This window comes from Enhydra lutris, unplaced genomic scaffold (genome assembly GCF_002288905.1).
Source record: "Enhydra lutris kenyoni isolate GAN:26980312 unplaced genomic scaffold, ASM228890v2 scaffoldscaffold9, whole genome shotgun sequence".
In the NCBI taxonomy this organism is placed as follows: Eukaryota; Metazoa; Chordata; class Mammalia; order Carnivora; family Mustelidae; genus Enhydra; species Enhydra lutris.
Window position 1 is genome coordinate 24119326 of NW_019154093.1, and position 12458 is coordinate 24131783.

Sequence of the window (12458 nt, forward strand, 5' to 3'; positions counted from 1 at the left end):
CCACAATTCTTGCCGCCCCACGTGGGGCACAGCCAGGAGGCACAGAATCCTGGGGCCCGTGGAGAAGGTGACGAGCGGGGCCTGTGGGGGCAGGAGGAGCCTGCAGGATGGGTGCCCAGTGTCCCAAGGGCTGGCGTGGGTCTACCCCCTGCAGCTTTTCTGGGTGGCTCTCAAATATCTGGGCAGAGGTTTATGGGGAGGAAGCTACCTGGAGCTTTTGCATCTGTGGGGGCAGTGTGTGTGTGTGTGTGTGTGTGTGTGTGTTTGGGTGTGGCTGGGCCAGTTTTTGCTTTTGTCCAGATGAGTGAGGTTTGCTATCTAGCGTGCGTAGCTATCACAGAGAATGAGGCAGGACTTGTGCTTTCCTTGCTGAATCTGTGGAACGGAGCTGCTGGGGTTTACTCAGGGCCAGGAGCCCCACTGCATTTTAGGGCCAGAGAGGACCTGCTGGGACCCAGGGGTGGGGACAAGCAAGCTGTGGGTTGGGGGTGGAGGAGCAGCCAATGTGGCCGGCAAGGCCAGGGAGGGCGAGCTGAGAGAGGGCAGGAGTGCCCCCAAGAAACCTCAGTGCAGACACAACTCCAATGGCAGCTCCCTCCTCTTCTTTAAAAAGCCACAGGGAGCCTTTTAAAAGGAAGCCCCGGGCGGTCTGCTCTTAAGTGCGCTCAGAAAAGGTTTTTAGAAGCACAGAGTAGGGTCTGGATGACGCATTTCTGGAGGGCAAGGACTGTCTCAGGTCCACCGGCTGGGCACGCATTGAGTGAGGGCTGCGGGGTACCAGCATTGTCCCTGGCGCTAACCCGACTTCTTTCCTGGAGTGTCCATTTTCGTGGGGGAGAAGAACAGTAAACAAAAACGTCATACGGAGTACTTAAAAGATACAGTGGAGAAAAATAAAGCAGGGAAGGGAATGTTGGGTGGAGGGCTCAGGAGAGGCCTCACTGAGAAGGTGGAGGGCATCACAGGGAAGGAACAGTGTTGCGGCAGTGGGAACAGCCAGGGTAAAGACCCTGACGTGGTGGGAGCGTGACTGGAGGGCACCAGGAGCAGACGGGAGGCCCGTGGGAGGGGGATCCCACAGAAGCTGGAGGACTAGAGAGGGCACAGGACCAGGTAAGGTGGGGCCTGAGGGCCACAGTCGGGACTTTGGATTTTGCCTGAGTGAGCTGGGAGCCCCGCAGGGTTCTGAGTCCAGGGTCAGGGTGGGGGTATGTGCTCAGGGAATGGGGTGTCTGACCTGGTGTAGACAGGTTTATTTTGGCCTCTGGGGTGGAGGAGTTGTGGGCTCTTTCCCTGGGAGAACGTGACCACTCAGCCTGGGTCACCTTGTCCCCAAACCTGTGCTGAATGGGAGGCACCTGACATTCCCCCACTTACATGCATGGGGCAAGCTGTGCTCAGCTTCTGGGCAGAATGATCCCGAGGGCTCCCCGAAGGAGGCAGTCATCCTCCCGCAGGTGGACACTTAAGGGCTGGAAGGGGAAGTGAGTGTGAAATGGGCAGATGGGTCATCACCTCCTGCCCCCTGATCAAGGAGGATGTTTTCCATACTGTGGGGGTGCCAGCTGCTAGGCACTGACAGGAGCGTTATGCTTGCCCAGGTCTGGCCGGTGGTTCCAGACAGCCAAGGTGCTTCTCCACCCACATTCCCACAGGGTTTCAGAGTAGCCCTGGGACAAAGGCAGGGTCTATTCTACCCATTGGATAGATGAGGACATTGAGGCCAGAATGAACCCCTGGGCAGTGGCCAGGAGACCTGGGTTCGAGTCCTCGCTCCTGTGGAAGGATCTCCATCAGTGTGGTGGACTCATGGGCTCTCCCAGCCTTGCTGTTAGGGCTCACAGGGAAGATAGCTTTTGTTGACGAAATTCTGAGCTCTCATACCCACTCCTGAGCCACTGGCGACAGCAAGAGATCCAGCTGGAGGTGGGAGACCATCCCAGGTGCTTGAGGGGCTGGCCTGTTGCTTCTTCCAGCAGCCCTCTTCGTGCTCAGGTGCAGGCCTGGCTGTGCGCCTGGTGTGGCCGGCGGGAAGCAGTCCCCAGGGCCAGCTTTGTGGCTTGCAGTGGGGGCTGTGCAGCCTGCACCCCTTTTCACCCAGCCCTCGCACCTACCCTGCACAGGACACACCACCATCCATGCCTTGGGGAGGAAGCTACTGGCAACCTGAATGGGAGACCTGCCAAGCCTGCAGGGCCAGGAAGAGAGGTGGGGCCCATTCATAATCCAGATTTGCCTGTAAAACCAAGCCTCTTGTTACAGCATGCGAGGGGGAACCCCCATCTTTATAGGTAAACTTTTGGGGCCCAGAAGGGGCACACAAGCCTGAGGCAGCACTGTGAGCCAGGACGGGGCACTGGGTGAATGGTGCTGGCAGTTCTCCATGATGGGGGGTGCTGGGGGGCTCTGAGAGCTGGAGGGGGAGGGGCAACTCTCCCTTCCTCCTTGAGCTCCCCATACCCCCACCCAAGCAAACAAAACCAAGCATTTATCTATTTGGTCTGTTCGCAAACCGCTCTCTCTACTGCCTTAATAGCAAGAAGCTTTTCTAGACTTCTGTTTTGCTTTTGTAACTATACGGTGGCTTTTTTAAAATAAAAACAACTTGGTCATGACTCTTAGGCCTTAGTTTGACTGTCTAGGATGACGCCTTGTTTGTACTAGGCACTTGATAAAAATCTGTGGGATGGTTGAGTAAATCAGGTATTGGATGAGCACTTAGGTCTGTTTTAGGATAAAACCTGTCTTCCCTGAGCCCCTAGGTGGTTGGCCCCCCCCACCCTTGGTAACCAGTGCCCCTGTGGCGTTCTCGATGCTCTCCCCTCCACATCCACTGCCAAGCTCTGGTTCCTTGTCTTTTTCATTCTCTTCTCCCCATGGCACAGAGTCAGTTTATGGAGTAAGAGTTATACAAATGCCCAGTGCTTCTGTAATGAGTCAGTACTATATCCACAATCACTTCTCATGACTGGAAATTATGAAGTCTCAGTCCAGTTTGCATCGTGTAATTACCCATTCAACACGGGACCTCCAGCCTCTCAGAGTTGGCGAGTGCAGCTCTCTTAAGCAAGGCCTATTTCAAAGCAGCCCATACCCATGATAAGGAATCTGCCTGCAAAGCAAAAATCCTCCCAAATTGTATTTTCTGACATTTTAGCATCATGGAGAGTTCAAGAACTGCCCGATGCTAACAGCCTGAATGCCAGAGAAGAACCATGTCTACGCCACAGGCACCTCGGCTGGCTACGTGGTGCTGGACATGGCCTCCCTTCCCCAAGAATCAGGTGCCCATTCATGAGACAGCCATACCCTGACCGATCCAGGGTTGAGAGAAGGGAGGTACTTGGGTCTTGCCTATGTTAGCAGGTGGTCACTGTGAGTGGGAGAGGTATGGGTGTAGGCCACAGGAGAGGAAGGTTTGGGGCAGTGAACACGGAGTCATGTGTACACACCCAGGACATTAGGAGCAAGACTGAGACCTATGAGCCCACAGGAAGCCTGGCTTGACCAGGGATGTGATTCACACGGGGATCCCTTGGGAGACCTCAGAGCTATGGGGAGATGTCTGCAGGCCAGCAGCCTGGGCTCGGCATCCTTACCCAAGAGGAAAGAACCACAAAAGGCTTAGAAAACCCAACACCCCTGGTTATTAAAGAGGGGCCTGACTCCCATCGTTAGCACCAAGTTCCAAAAGCTACCCCAGAGCCATTTCGCACCAGGCCCCGGGCCCATGGCGCCCCTCCCTGCACCACAGAGAAGAAGGTCAGCAGGACTCCAAGTCTAGATTTTTGAAAAATTTATTTTATACCCTTAGAAGCTAAGAACTCTGCCACTCATGAACCAAATTTAGGATTAAGATTCTCCCCTAGTTTATCTACTTCCTTTTGAAATTTTATAAACAAGATTTTGTACATAAGAGGTAGCAGAGGAAAATTCCAGTCTGCTTGTTCCAAGCTCAAAAGGTAACTGCACACATCTCAATGTTAGCAGGGAGGGTGGGGCAAGACAGGGGAAGCCCGAGGACACGATGCTCTGCGTCCTACCGTTTCTTCTAGTTGCCAGTGACCGTGTGAGTACTCCAGGAGAAGTCGTGGGCAAGATACCCGCTGGGCTGCTCGTTTGTTTTCCTTCCCAGATGCCTCCGAGGGGCAGACGCGGCACCCTGCGGTGGGCCTCGCGAAGGGAGCGTCTTGAGAACACACAGCATTGAGTTAGTTGTGCAATTCCTACCCGATGTGCAGACCATTTTGAAAGATTTATAAAAACATCTTCGTCCAAAAAATTGGCAGTAAAAATGACAACTCTTCCAAGGTTAAGCCTGTCGTAATTGTCACTTCGTTGTACATTAAAAAAAAGTCATCAGCAGGTTAGCTGTAGTCTGCAGCCGCTGGAAATCAAGTGGTTCCTGGCAAAGAGGAGGTGATGGTCATTGCAGCAACAACACAATCAAACTTAACCAGAGCGTATGATGCACAGCAGTGACGGGTGATCCTGATGGAGCCTTACAGTGAGGACGGCAGGTGCCGGGGGTGGTGGGAGGCGTTGTTTCCATAGGAAATAAGGGACTAGAAGTGGCAATTTCACTCCTGAATTTGGGCTCCTGAGAGTGCAGCTGCCAGCGATGATATCCCAACACAGATCATCACTGGCATTTCAAGGTCATGTCCTACACAATCAATCTGTGAGGATGCGGGTGGAGAGAAGACTGGGCAGGGGGGTGCTAGGGAAAACAGGAGGACATGGGAGTACTGAGGAACTCAAAATCAATTTTAAAACATCACATTTGAAATTCCAAGAACAGCAGAACCATGTCCAATCTGCCAACTCCTGACCAATTCTCTGAGGGCGCAGTTCTGCTCTTAAATGCTGCCCTGTCTGCATGGTGTCCTTGATAAACACCATTGCTAGGCTGCGGGGGCTGTAGACACACGTACAAACTGTGGTTTGGCTGCACAGTTACCTCAGTTCAGCAGCGAAGGGGCAGGGGCTGGAGTGCACAGTGGCGAAAGCTGTCTGTCCTGTCGCGTGTCCACACAAAGCGGAAGCCACCAAAAAGGCACTTTGGGGCTGGCCATGCCTCTTGAACTTGGCAAATCTAACCGACAGGGGCAACCTGGCACTTTCTAAGCTTCCTTAGTTCCATCACAGGGAATTGGAAACAAGGCAGAACACGTAACTAAAGGCAAAATAGGGCGGAAAATGGGTGTAGAAACTCAAAATACAAAATGTACAAAATACATGAAATCCATTGGCATATCCCATCCCCTCTGGAGAAAGGGAAGCTGGTATCTAATTTGAAGTATGTGGATGGTGACTATACTCGGGAAATACCAACAAAATGGACAGTTGTTCAATTACTTTCTGGTTATTTCTGGGAAAACAAATCTTGTCTCTTTTGGTGTTCATTAGTCATGTTGAAGAGAAACAAAGTGTCAAGTTCCTTCTCCGCATTAAAATTAATACAACTCACAGAGCAGCATTTCTCAACTCAAATATTTAACCTCATATACAAACAGTACCAAGGGTTTTAGTAATTATATTTTAAGCAAAAGCAAATGATTGCGGATCACATGATTTAAGACTACAGTTTATTCAATATGTCTCCAAGCATTAAAAAGATGATTTTATGAAGTCAAACTCAATAAGATTATAATTTAAAGTGCTTTTTATTTTGCTGTTTTCCAAATTTGGGGAAAAATTCCGTAACTTCTTTAGTGACTGATGTCGAAGAATGCACCTTGTATTTCTGGAGGACTTTTTTTTTTTTAATTGCTCTTTTCAACCTCAATTATATCAGAAATGTATGTTAAAGAGCATAATAAATTTCCCAATTTTTGATCCTGGTAACATCTCATCAAGATCCAACTTTATGCGCCCAGGGCTCTCATCCTGACCCGTCTGAAATTCTATACAAATAGGGAGACATATTAAATACAAAGGTCTGTGTAAACGGAGTTCTTTAACTACTATTTTACAATGAAAAGGAATTCTATCACCTATCTTTACATCATTTTAAATTGAATATTCCTAATCAATGTTACTGCAAGATTAAAAATTTGCCCCCACATATCTAAAGGCAGCTTGCTTTTTTTTTTTTTTAAATATAAAAACGAAAGGAATTTCTTTTGTAGCATCATAGAGAAAGCAACAGCTTTACCCCATTCATTCATGTTCATATAACAAAAAAGTCTGCCACCGGCTTTATTTCCTAGAATCTCCACAGAAACGTGAATCCCCGTGTGAACCGGGCCCCGGGGCCGCTGATCCGGGGGCAGGAGTTCTCCCACGGCCAAACAGCTCCTGAACCTTCTCCAGGGGCCAAGAGTGCCTTCTTTAAAAACCTACACTCCTCTGGGATCACGCCGGGCTTCCTAGTCCAAGCTGCAGGCTCTTCTAAAGGGCTCAAGGGTGAGAATCTGATTTCAGAACAGCGCTGAGCACCCGGGAACCAAGCTGTGACTCCTCACTGTACGCTGGGTGTGTTTGTTCCTTTAGGGATCCACGTCGTCAAGGTCACTTCTCAACTCGCCGATCATCATGGGGGACTCTGAACCCTTTGAGAAAGAGAAGGAGGTTCACTTCATGCACAGTAAAGTTAGAGAAAAGCTTCTCCATGCCTGCTGACCTGTGTTCAGTAAAAGAGTGCATTTAACAACAGAAGACTTATTGAAGGGTAATAAAACAGAGCTCTAAGACCTTATATCTGAGAGTTCCCGATTATGCAAACTCTGATTTCCACGTTCTCCCAAGTCACCGAAGGCACCCAGTGACCTGCCTCAGGTGACTGGGCTACCAGGCAACAGGGCTGCAGCGCTTGTGAGAACTCAGGGGGGAGGGGACCGTCATGACGGAGCGGCTGCTGGAGATGACTCTGGGTCACTCCTAAATTCTGCCTCCGTCACTAGCTGTGTGGTGTTTGGTTTACACGCTAATAAAGTTCTGAATGCCTGCCATGTGTCCTGGGACTGATCTAGCTGGTGGTGGGGGTGGGGAAGGAACAGGGACTCTCTGCAAAAGGACAGGTAAAGGCGGGTGGGAGATAGATGCGGGGTGGGGTGGGGGAATTGGGGAGGCCCAAGGTGGAAGGAAAAAAAGGCATTTGATAAACTACAAGAAGGCCACTGGTGTCCGGAAGTCAGAAAATGAAGGGGGCAGAGGTGGCCAGGGGCCCCATCAAGCAAGACCGTGAAGATTCTGGCCTTTACCCTGACAGCAATGGAAAGCCATAGAAGGTTTAAGCAGATGAAGTAGAGGGAAGCAAGAGCGAGGCAGGGGCTTCTCAAAAGCCCCAGGACACCAAGGTGCTTAAGACAATGGAACAGATGCCCCAGAGAGATTTAAATGGTCAGCCTGGCAGGACCGTGAATGGACTGCAGCGTGTCTGGGTCAGAGGGTACCACTGATGACGGACACGGGCAGAGGCCCGCTCCAGTGGGAGTGGATGGAGGCATCAGGCATGGTGGGTGCGAGCTGTCTTTGAGGAGCAGAGCTGGGCTGTCTTGAGTGGCACCCCTAAGAATCAAGTTGGTGGAGATGGGGAAAGAACGGCCGGGGGTGTTGGAGGAAAGCTGGGAGAGTGAGGTGCTGTGGAAGTCCTGGGAAAGAGTGTTTCTAGAAGGGAGGAGTGGCCATCAGGGTCGGATTCTGCTGAGTGCTCCACTACCATAAGGCCTGAGAAGCCTACGTGTCACCCTGATTGCTGAGCCAGCCACAGGGCAGGGAGCCAGCGGGGAAGAGGTTGAACGGAGAGCGAGAGGGAAGAAACTGCAAGTCTGGACAATTCTTTGGAGAAGTCTGGCTGTGAAGAAGGGGAAAGAAGGCAGGGGATAAGAGGGAAGACGAGTATTTACAGGATGAGGGAGAACGGAGTGTGTCCAAATGCTGTGGGAGGTGTTGTACTGAGAGGGAGGGGATCAGGATGTGTGTGCGCACCCACGCTTGCATGGAAGGAGTCTGGCAGCTGCAGGAGCTCCTGTCCTACAGCGGTTATATTCTCTGCAAACAAAGCATGTGAGAAGGTAAGCTGCTGAGTGGCACCTTGGGTTAAACCGCGTCACAGTGCTGTGCCTCTGTGTTCCTTCCGGAAAGTCAAGGTGACAGGGACCTCATGGGGTGGTTGGGAGGATCTAAAAGGTTAAAAAAGGCACACATGACATCAACAAGATTCATTTAATGAGGTCTCTGTGCCAAGCACTGTGGTGAACTCCATAGAAGGCCGCCCTCACGGCACACGCCATCACGGTCATGCCCGCTTCACCAGTGTGTGCTGTGGATATATCTCATTCCTTTTTCCACTAGACGGAGCAGTACTGAAAAAAATATATATATTTAAACAAGCTTAAAGGTATTCTTTGACTCCCCCGCAAGTGGGTATTTCAATGGCCCTTCAAAGGTCTGTGTTTCCAGAAAGGCTGATGAGAGCCCAAAGATGGAGGGGGTGATTTGTGGCACCCTGGCGGAATGAAGAGAACCTGCCAGGAGGAATGCTGCTGCATCCGGGCTCTATCAGGCCCACCTTCAAGGCACTGCCCACCAGACAACTGAGGTGAGAGCCCTGTGGTAACTTTACTCGACAGCATTGTTCCACTCTAGAAGCACACTGCTGGTGAGCCCCGGACAAGGACCACGAGGTGGGGGGGTGGGGGCCTGGTGTCTCCTTTTCTCCTTGGTTACGGAAATTGTTTTTGGAAAACTCAGAGCAGGTGGGGCCCTTTCCCACGAGGACGTGGGCCCAGCTATACCTGTTGTAAATGTCTGTCTCCGTTCTCATTGGCGGGACTGCCCTCTGACCCGTTACTGCTTCCAGACTGCTCTTTCTCATTCAGCAAAGCTGTGGCATAGGCTAACGTGTCCTGTGAGAGATTGAAACACGAGAAGAAAAAGTCAGGGGGTATGCGGTGGCAGCAGTGCCACCAAAGACAACGACCCTCCACTTGATCTTTGGAGATGGCGGGAGCTTCCAGGTGGTGCTCGCCCGGCAGCCACCAGTACACCCCTCAACCTCTGTAACCCACAATGTTTTTCTTCTGGCATATAGTTTGCCACCTGCCCAACAACATGCTTTCTCTTCACAGAAAATTTGCCTCTTCTGTCCCTTCTCATTTCTTTTTTTTTAAAGATTTTACTTATTTGTCAGAGAGAGAGAGAGACAGTAAGCACAAGCAGACTCCCTGCTGAGCAGGGATTCAGACACAGGACTTGATCCCAGTACCCTGGGATCATGACCTGAGCTGAAGGCAGATGCTTAACCCACTGAGCCACCCAGGTGCCCCAGCCCCTTCTCATTTTTTAACCTACACCTCTCATCTCTGAGGCCGTGGCTTCTGAGAAATGCACTGAAAATCCTATCTGTGGGATTTAAAGCCACACAAAACAGAAAGAGAAGCCTCACCTGAGCTGAAATTGTTCGCTGAAAGGTTTTTCCAGTTGATGTTTCATTAGAGACATTACTCTGTGGTGTCCAGTAATGTTCTGACATCTGAGGTGGGAGGTCAAAAACGCCATCAGAGACAACAAACAAGCCCACGTGAGCCACAATTACTACCATTAGATACTCAAATATAAAACGCATCTAACACAGCACACAAATCCACCCAGATCCTCTGTCACACTGGGAGAATCTTATGTCGGCTCTCAAGAGTTCAGTGAACCACTGTCTCAGATTATCACCCCTGCTCTCTCACCTATCAAGTTCAGACACTGTATTAAGACATGAACTTCATGCGTAGAGACAGGTTATCGATTGTTCTGAAAAAGGTTGGAAGTCTGAAAATAACTCGGAGGCCAGTCTCCAGATGGAGAGACTATCCCTGACAAGCAGCACCCCAGGTTAAAACACGTCACGATGGTTTAACTGCTTCTTGGTGACAGCCAGCAAAGCTCTAGGGGCAGTTACCTTCTTTTGCAGCCACTGCACGGCCCAGCTCCAGTGGTGGGAGTTCTCCTTGAAGTAGTCCTTAGCAGCGGGGCACCTGGCGGTGTGGGGGTGGGGGTGGGATTTGTATTAGTCAAATGCTTACCTTGTCAATATCCTTGTTTCAATTGTTCTACCTTTTTATTTTGATACACAAATGCTACTTCCACTAAAGTTCAGTTGTCTATGAAGTTTTTACTTGTTTTGGTTGGAATACGTTCCCACGTGTAAACTTTGAAAAGCAGAAAAAGGTTAAATTTGTAGTGAGAAATCTTATCTAGGAGACCTCATCCACTCAGTTCTATCATAATTCGAAGATAGAAACTAAAAAATAAAACAAAAAAACCCCACACTAGTCCATTTAATAAGAGAAATAATTCTTGAAAGAAATCAAACTGGTTTTTACATTTCTGTGACTTGGGTAAGAATAATATTAGGGGAAGAACTTTACAGTGTGGTCCTGGAGCATTTTTGCCCACTCAGAAAGTTGTCCTTCACATTCAAAAACAGTACTGATGGCGATACTGTGCGTACAGAATGGAGGGATGGAGGACATGCATCAGACATACCGTGTGGCCCCATCACAATTTGGAAATACCACTCAGGCAAGTACCTATGCTGTCACGCTGCCAACATCAAGCCTAGAAACGCACCCACCACTGTGGCAGGATGGTCTCCACCTGTGTCCACAACACTATGTCATCTGGAAAATACACGTTCATGCATTACTTCAACCAGGCTCTCAATTCATTTGTTGAGGACACTGACATACAGCAGCTTGGGCTCAACAGATTTATTTTGGCACAAACCCAAGGATGGCAATCCCCATGCTTAAGAATCAGGAAAAATCTGGAGCAAAATCAGTGAAGCTGTACAGAAGGCTGGGTGGGGACTCAGCAGCGGCCATGCAGTCACTCTGCTCCCACTGACCCCGTGTGCTCCACAGGTTGAGGCAGCGGGCCACTAAGGCTCCTTCTAACCTTGAGAACCTCTACTTTCCAAGTGGCCATCAACTAACAAATGCACCAACAAAACGTGGTACAGCCGTACAAGGGGGCAGGATTCAGCCTTAAAAAAGGAAGTTCTGGCATAGGCTAGAACACAGATGAACCCGAGTGCATCAGGATAAGTGAAATAAGCCAGGCACAAACGGACAAACCCTATGTGACTCCACTTATGGAAGGCACCCGGAGTCGCCAAATTCATAAAAAAGTAGAAGGGTAGTTGCTGGTGGGATAGGGGACAAGAGTGGGCAGTTAGTGTTGGGTGGGGACGGAGGTTCAGTCTGGGAAGATGAAGTAGTTCTGGAGATGGATTGTTATGATGGTTACACAATAACGTGAAGGTACTTAACGCCACTGACATGTACACCTAAAGATAGTTAAAGTGACAAACCTGATTTTGTGTATATTTTGCCACAATTAAATACAAAAAGAACCTCTGCCTTGAAGGCCATCAGCCTGTGCTCAAGTCCTATCTCTGACAGCAGGCACGGCGCTCACACCACCCAAAATGTGGGACTGACAGAGTCTAACCTCGCAGAGCTGTCTCTGTGGTTAAATGAGAGGAAGGCAACGTACTTTGCAGAGTGCCCGGGTTCCTGAGTCTGAGTAGCTATAACATGATTCTGTCTCTTGAGAGACTGTTTTGAAAGTGGAGACCTAGAACATGATGGAGTTGGTAGTGAAGTTACAGTGCTGGAAGCTATCTCAAGCGAAAGTTCAAGGACTCTTGCTGTGGAGGTCCCCGAATCTGCCTTGCTTCCTGCCTTTCCCACCTAAGGCCTGCTGGTGTGGCTCTTTTCTTGGATTCCTTAAGATCTGCAGCTCCTCTGACACTCCTCCTCACAACTCTTCGAGATCTTGTGAACAGCTTTCTGAACCATCCAAGCAAGCATGCTCTGAGTCAGGCTCCCTAGGAACTAACCAAGGGAGATTTTTTCCCCTGGTAACTAAAGACACCATTTCTTTCCCTGCAATTGGAGTCAATACTTACTTTTGAGCAAGAGTTACGAGAAATTTGACACACTGGTAGCAGCGACTGCTGTCCACGTGGTTGCTGTGGTGCATCAGGGCTGAGCAAAGAGAAGAGGGAATCATGACAAGAAAGCAAGACGCGGAAAGTGTGTCCCAGTAATGCCGCTTATCCTGAACATTCACCACCAGCTGGTCTGAGCAGCAGAGAGGGCACTCAACTAAAAGCATGGCGGTGTGGCCTCAATGGGATCCCCCAAATTCTAGTGGGTATAGACACTGCTTTCAATGGTATTCCAGAAATGTATGTGGGAGTGGAAGTTTGCCTTTTGGAAGAACCAAAAGGAGCTCAAACCTCCACAGCTGGTTACTCAGAAACCTCTGAACTTTTCCACACTCCTGACTAAAGAGCGGTCACAACACTTTCAGTTTGATAAATGCAAATTTACAACATTAGTTCGGTTCAACAAATGCTTCCTGCTCTGTGCTCTGTGGATATAAGAATAAATAGTCCTTGATGTGGGCTCTTGTGGAGTGTTTGGTCTGGGAGTCTAGAGAAGCTGGGTGCCACC

At 49.7% G+C, this 12458-nt stretch overlaps 1 protein-coding gene across 1 annotated transcript in view; it reads right to left on the minus strand.

Moving 5' to 3' along the window:
- Window positions 1-3781: 3781 nt before the first annotated feature.
- Window positions 3782-12458, minus strand: part of LOC111143666 (ubiquitin specific peptidase 24) — a 135567-nt gene continuing 126890 nt past the window's right edge. The window contains exons 64-68 of the mRNA XM_022497493.1: window positions 11909-11987; window positions 9896-9971; window positions 9392-9478; window positions 8742-8852; window positions 3782-6554 (exon numbers count right to left, since the gene is read on the minus strand). Of these exons, the coding sequence (XP_022353201.1) occupies window positions 6492-6554; window positions 8742-8852; window positions 9392-9478; window positions 9896-9971; window positions 11909-11987 (416 nt within the window). The 3' untranslated portion in view covers window positions 3782-6491. The remainder of the gene's footprint in view (window positions 6555-8741; window positions 8853-9391; window positions 9479-9895; window positions 9972-11908; window positions 11988-12458) is intronic.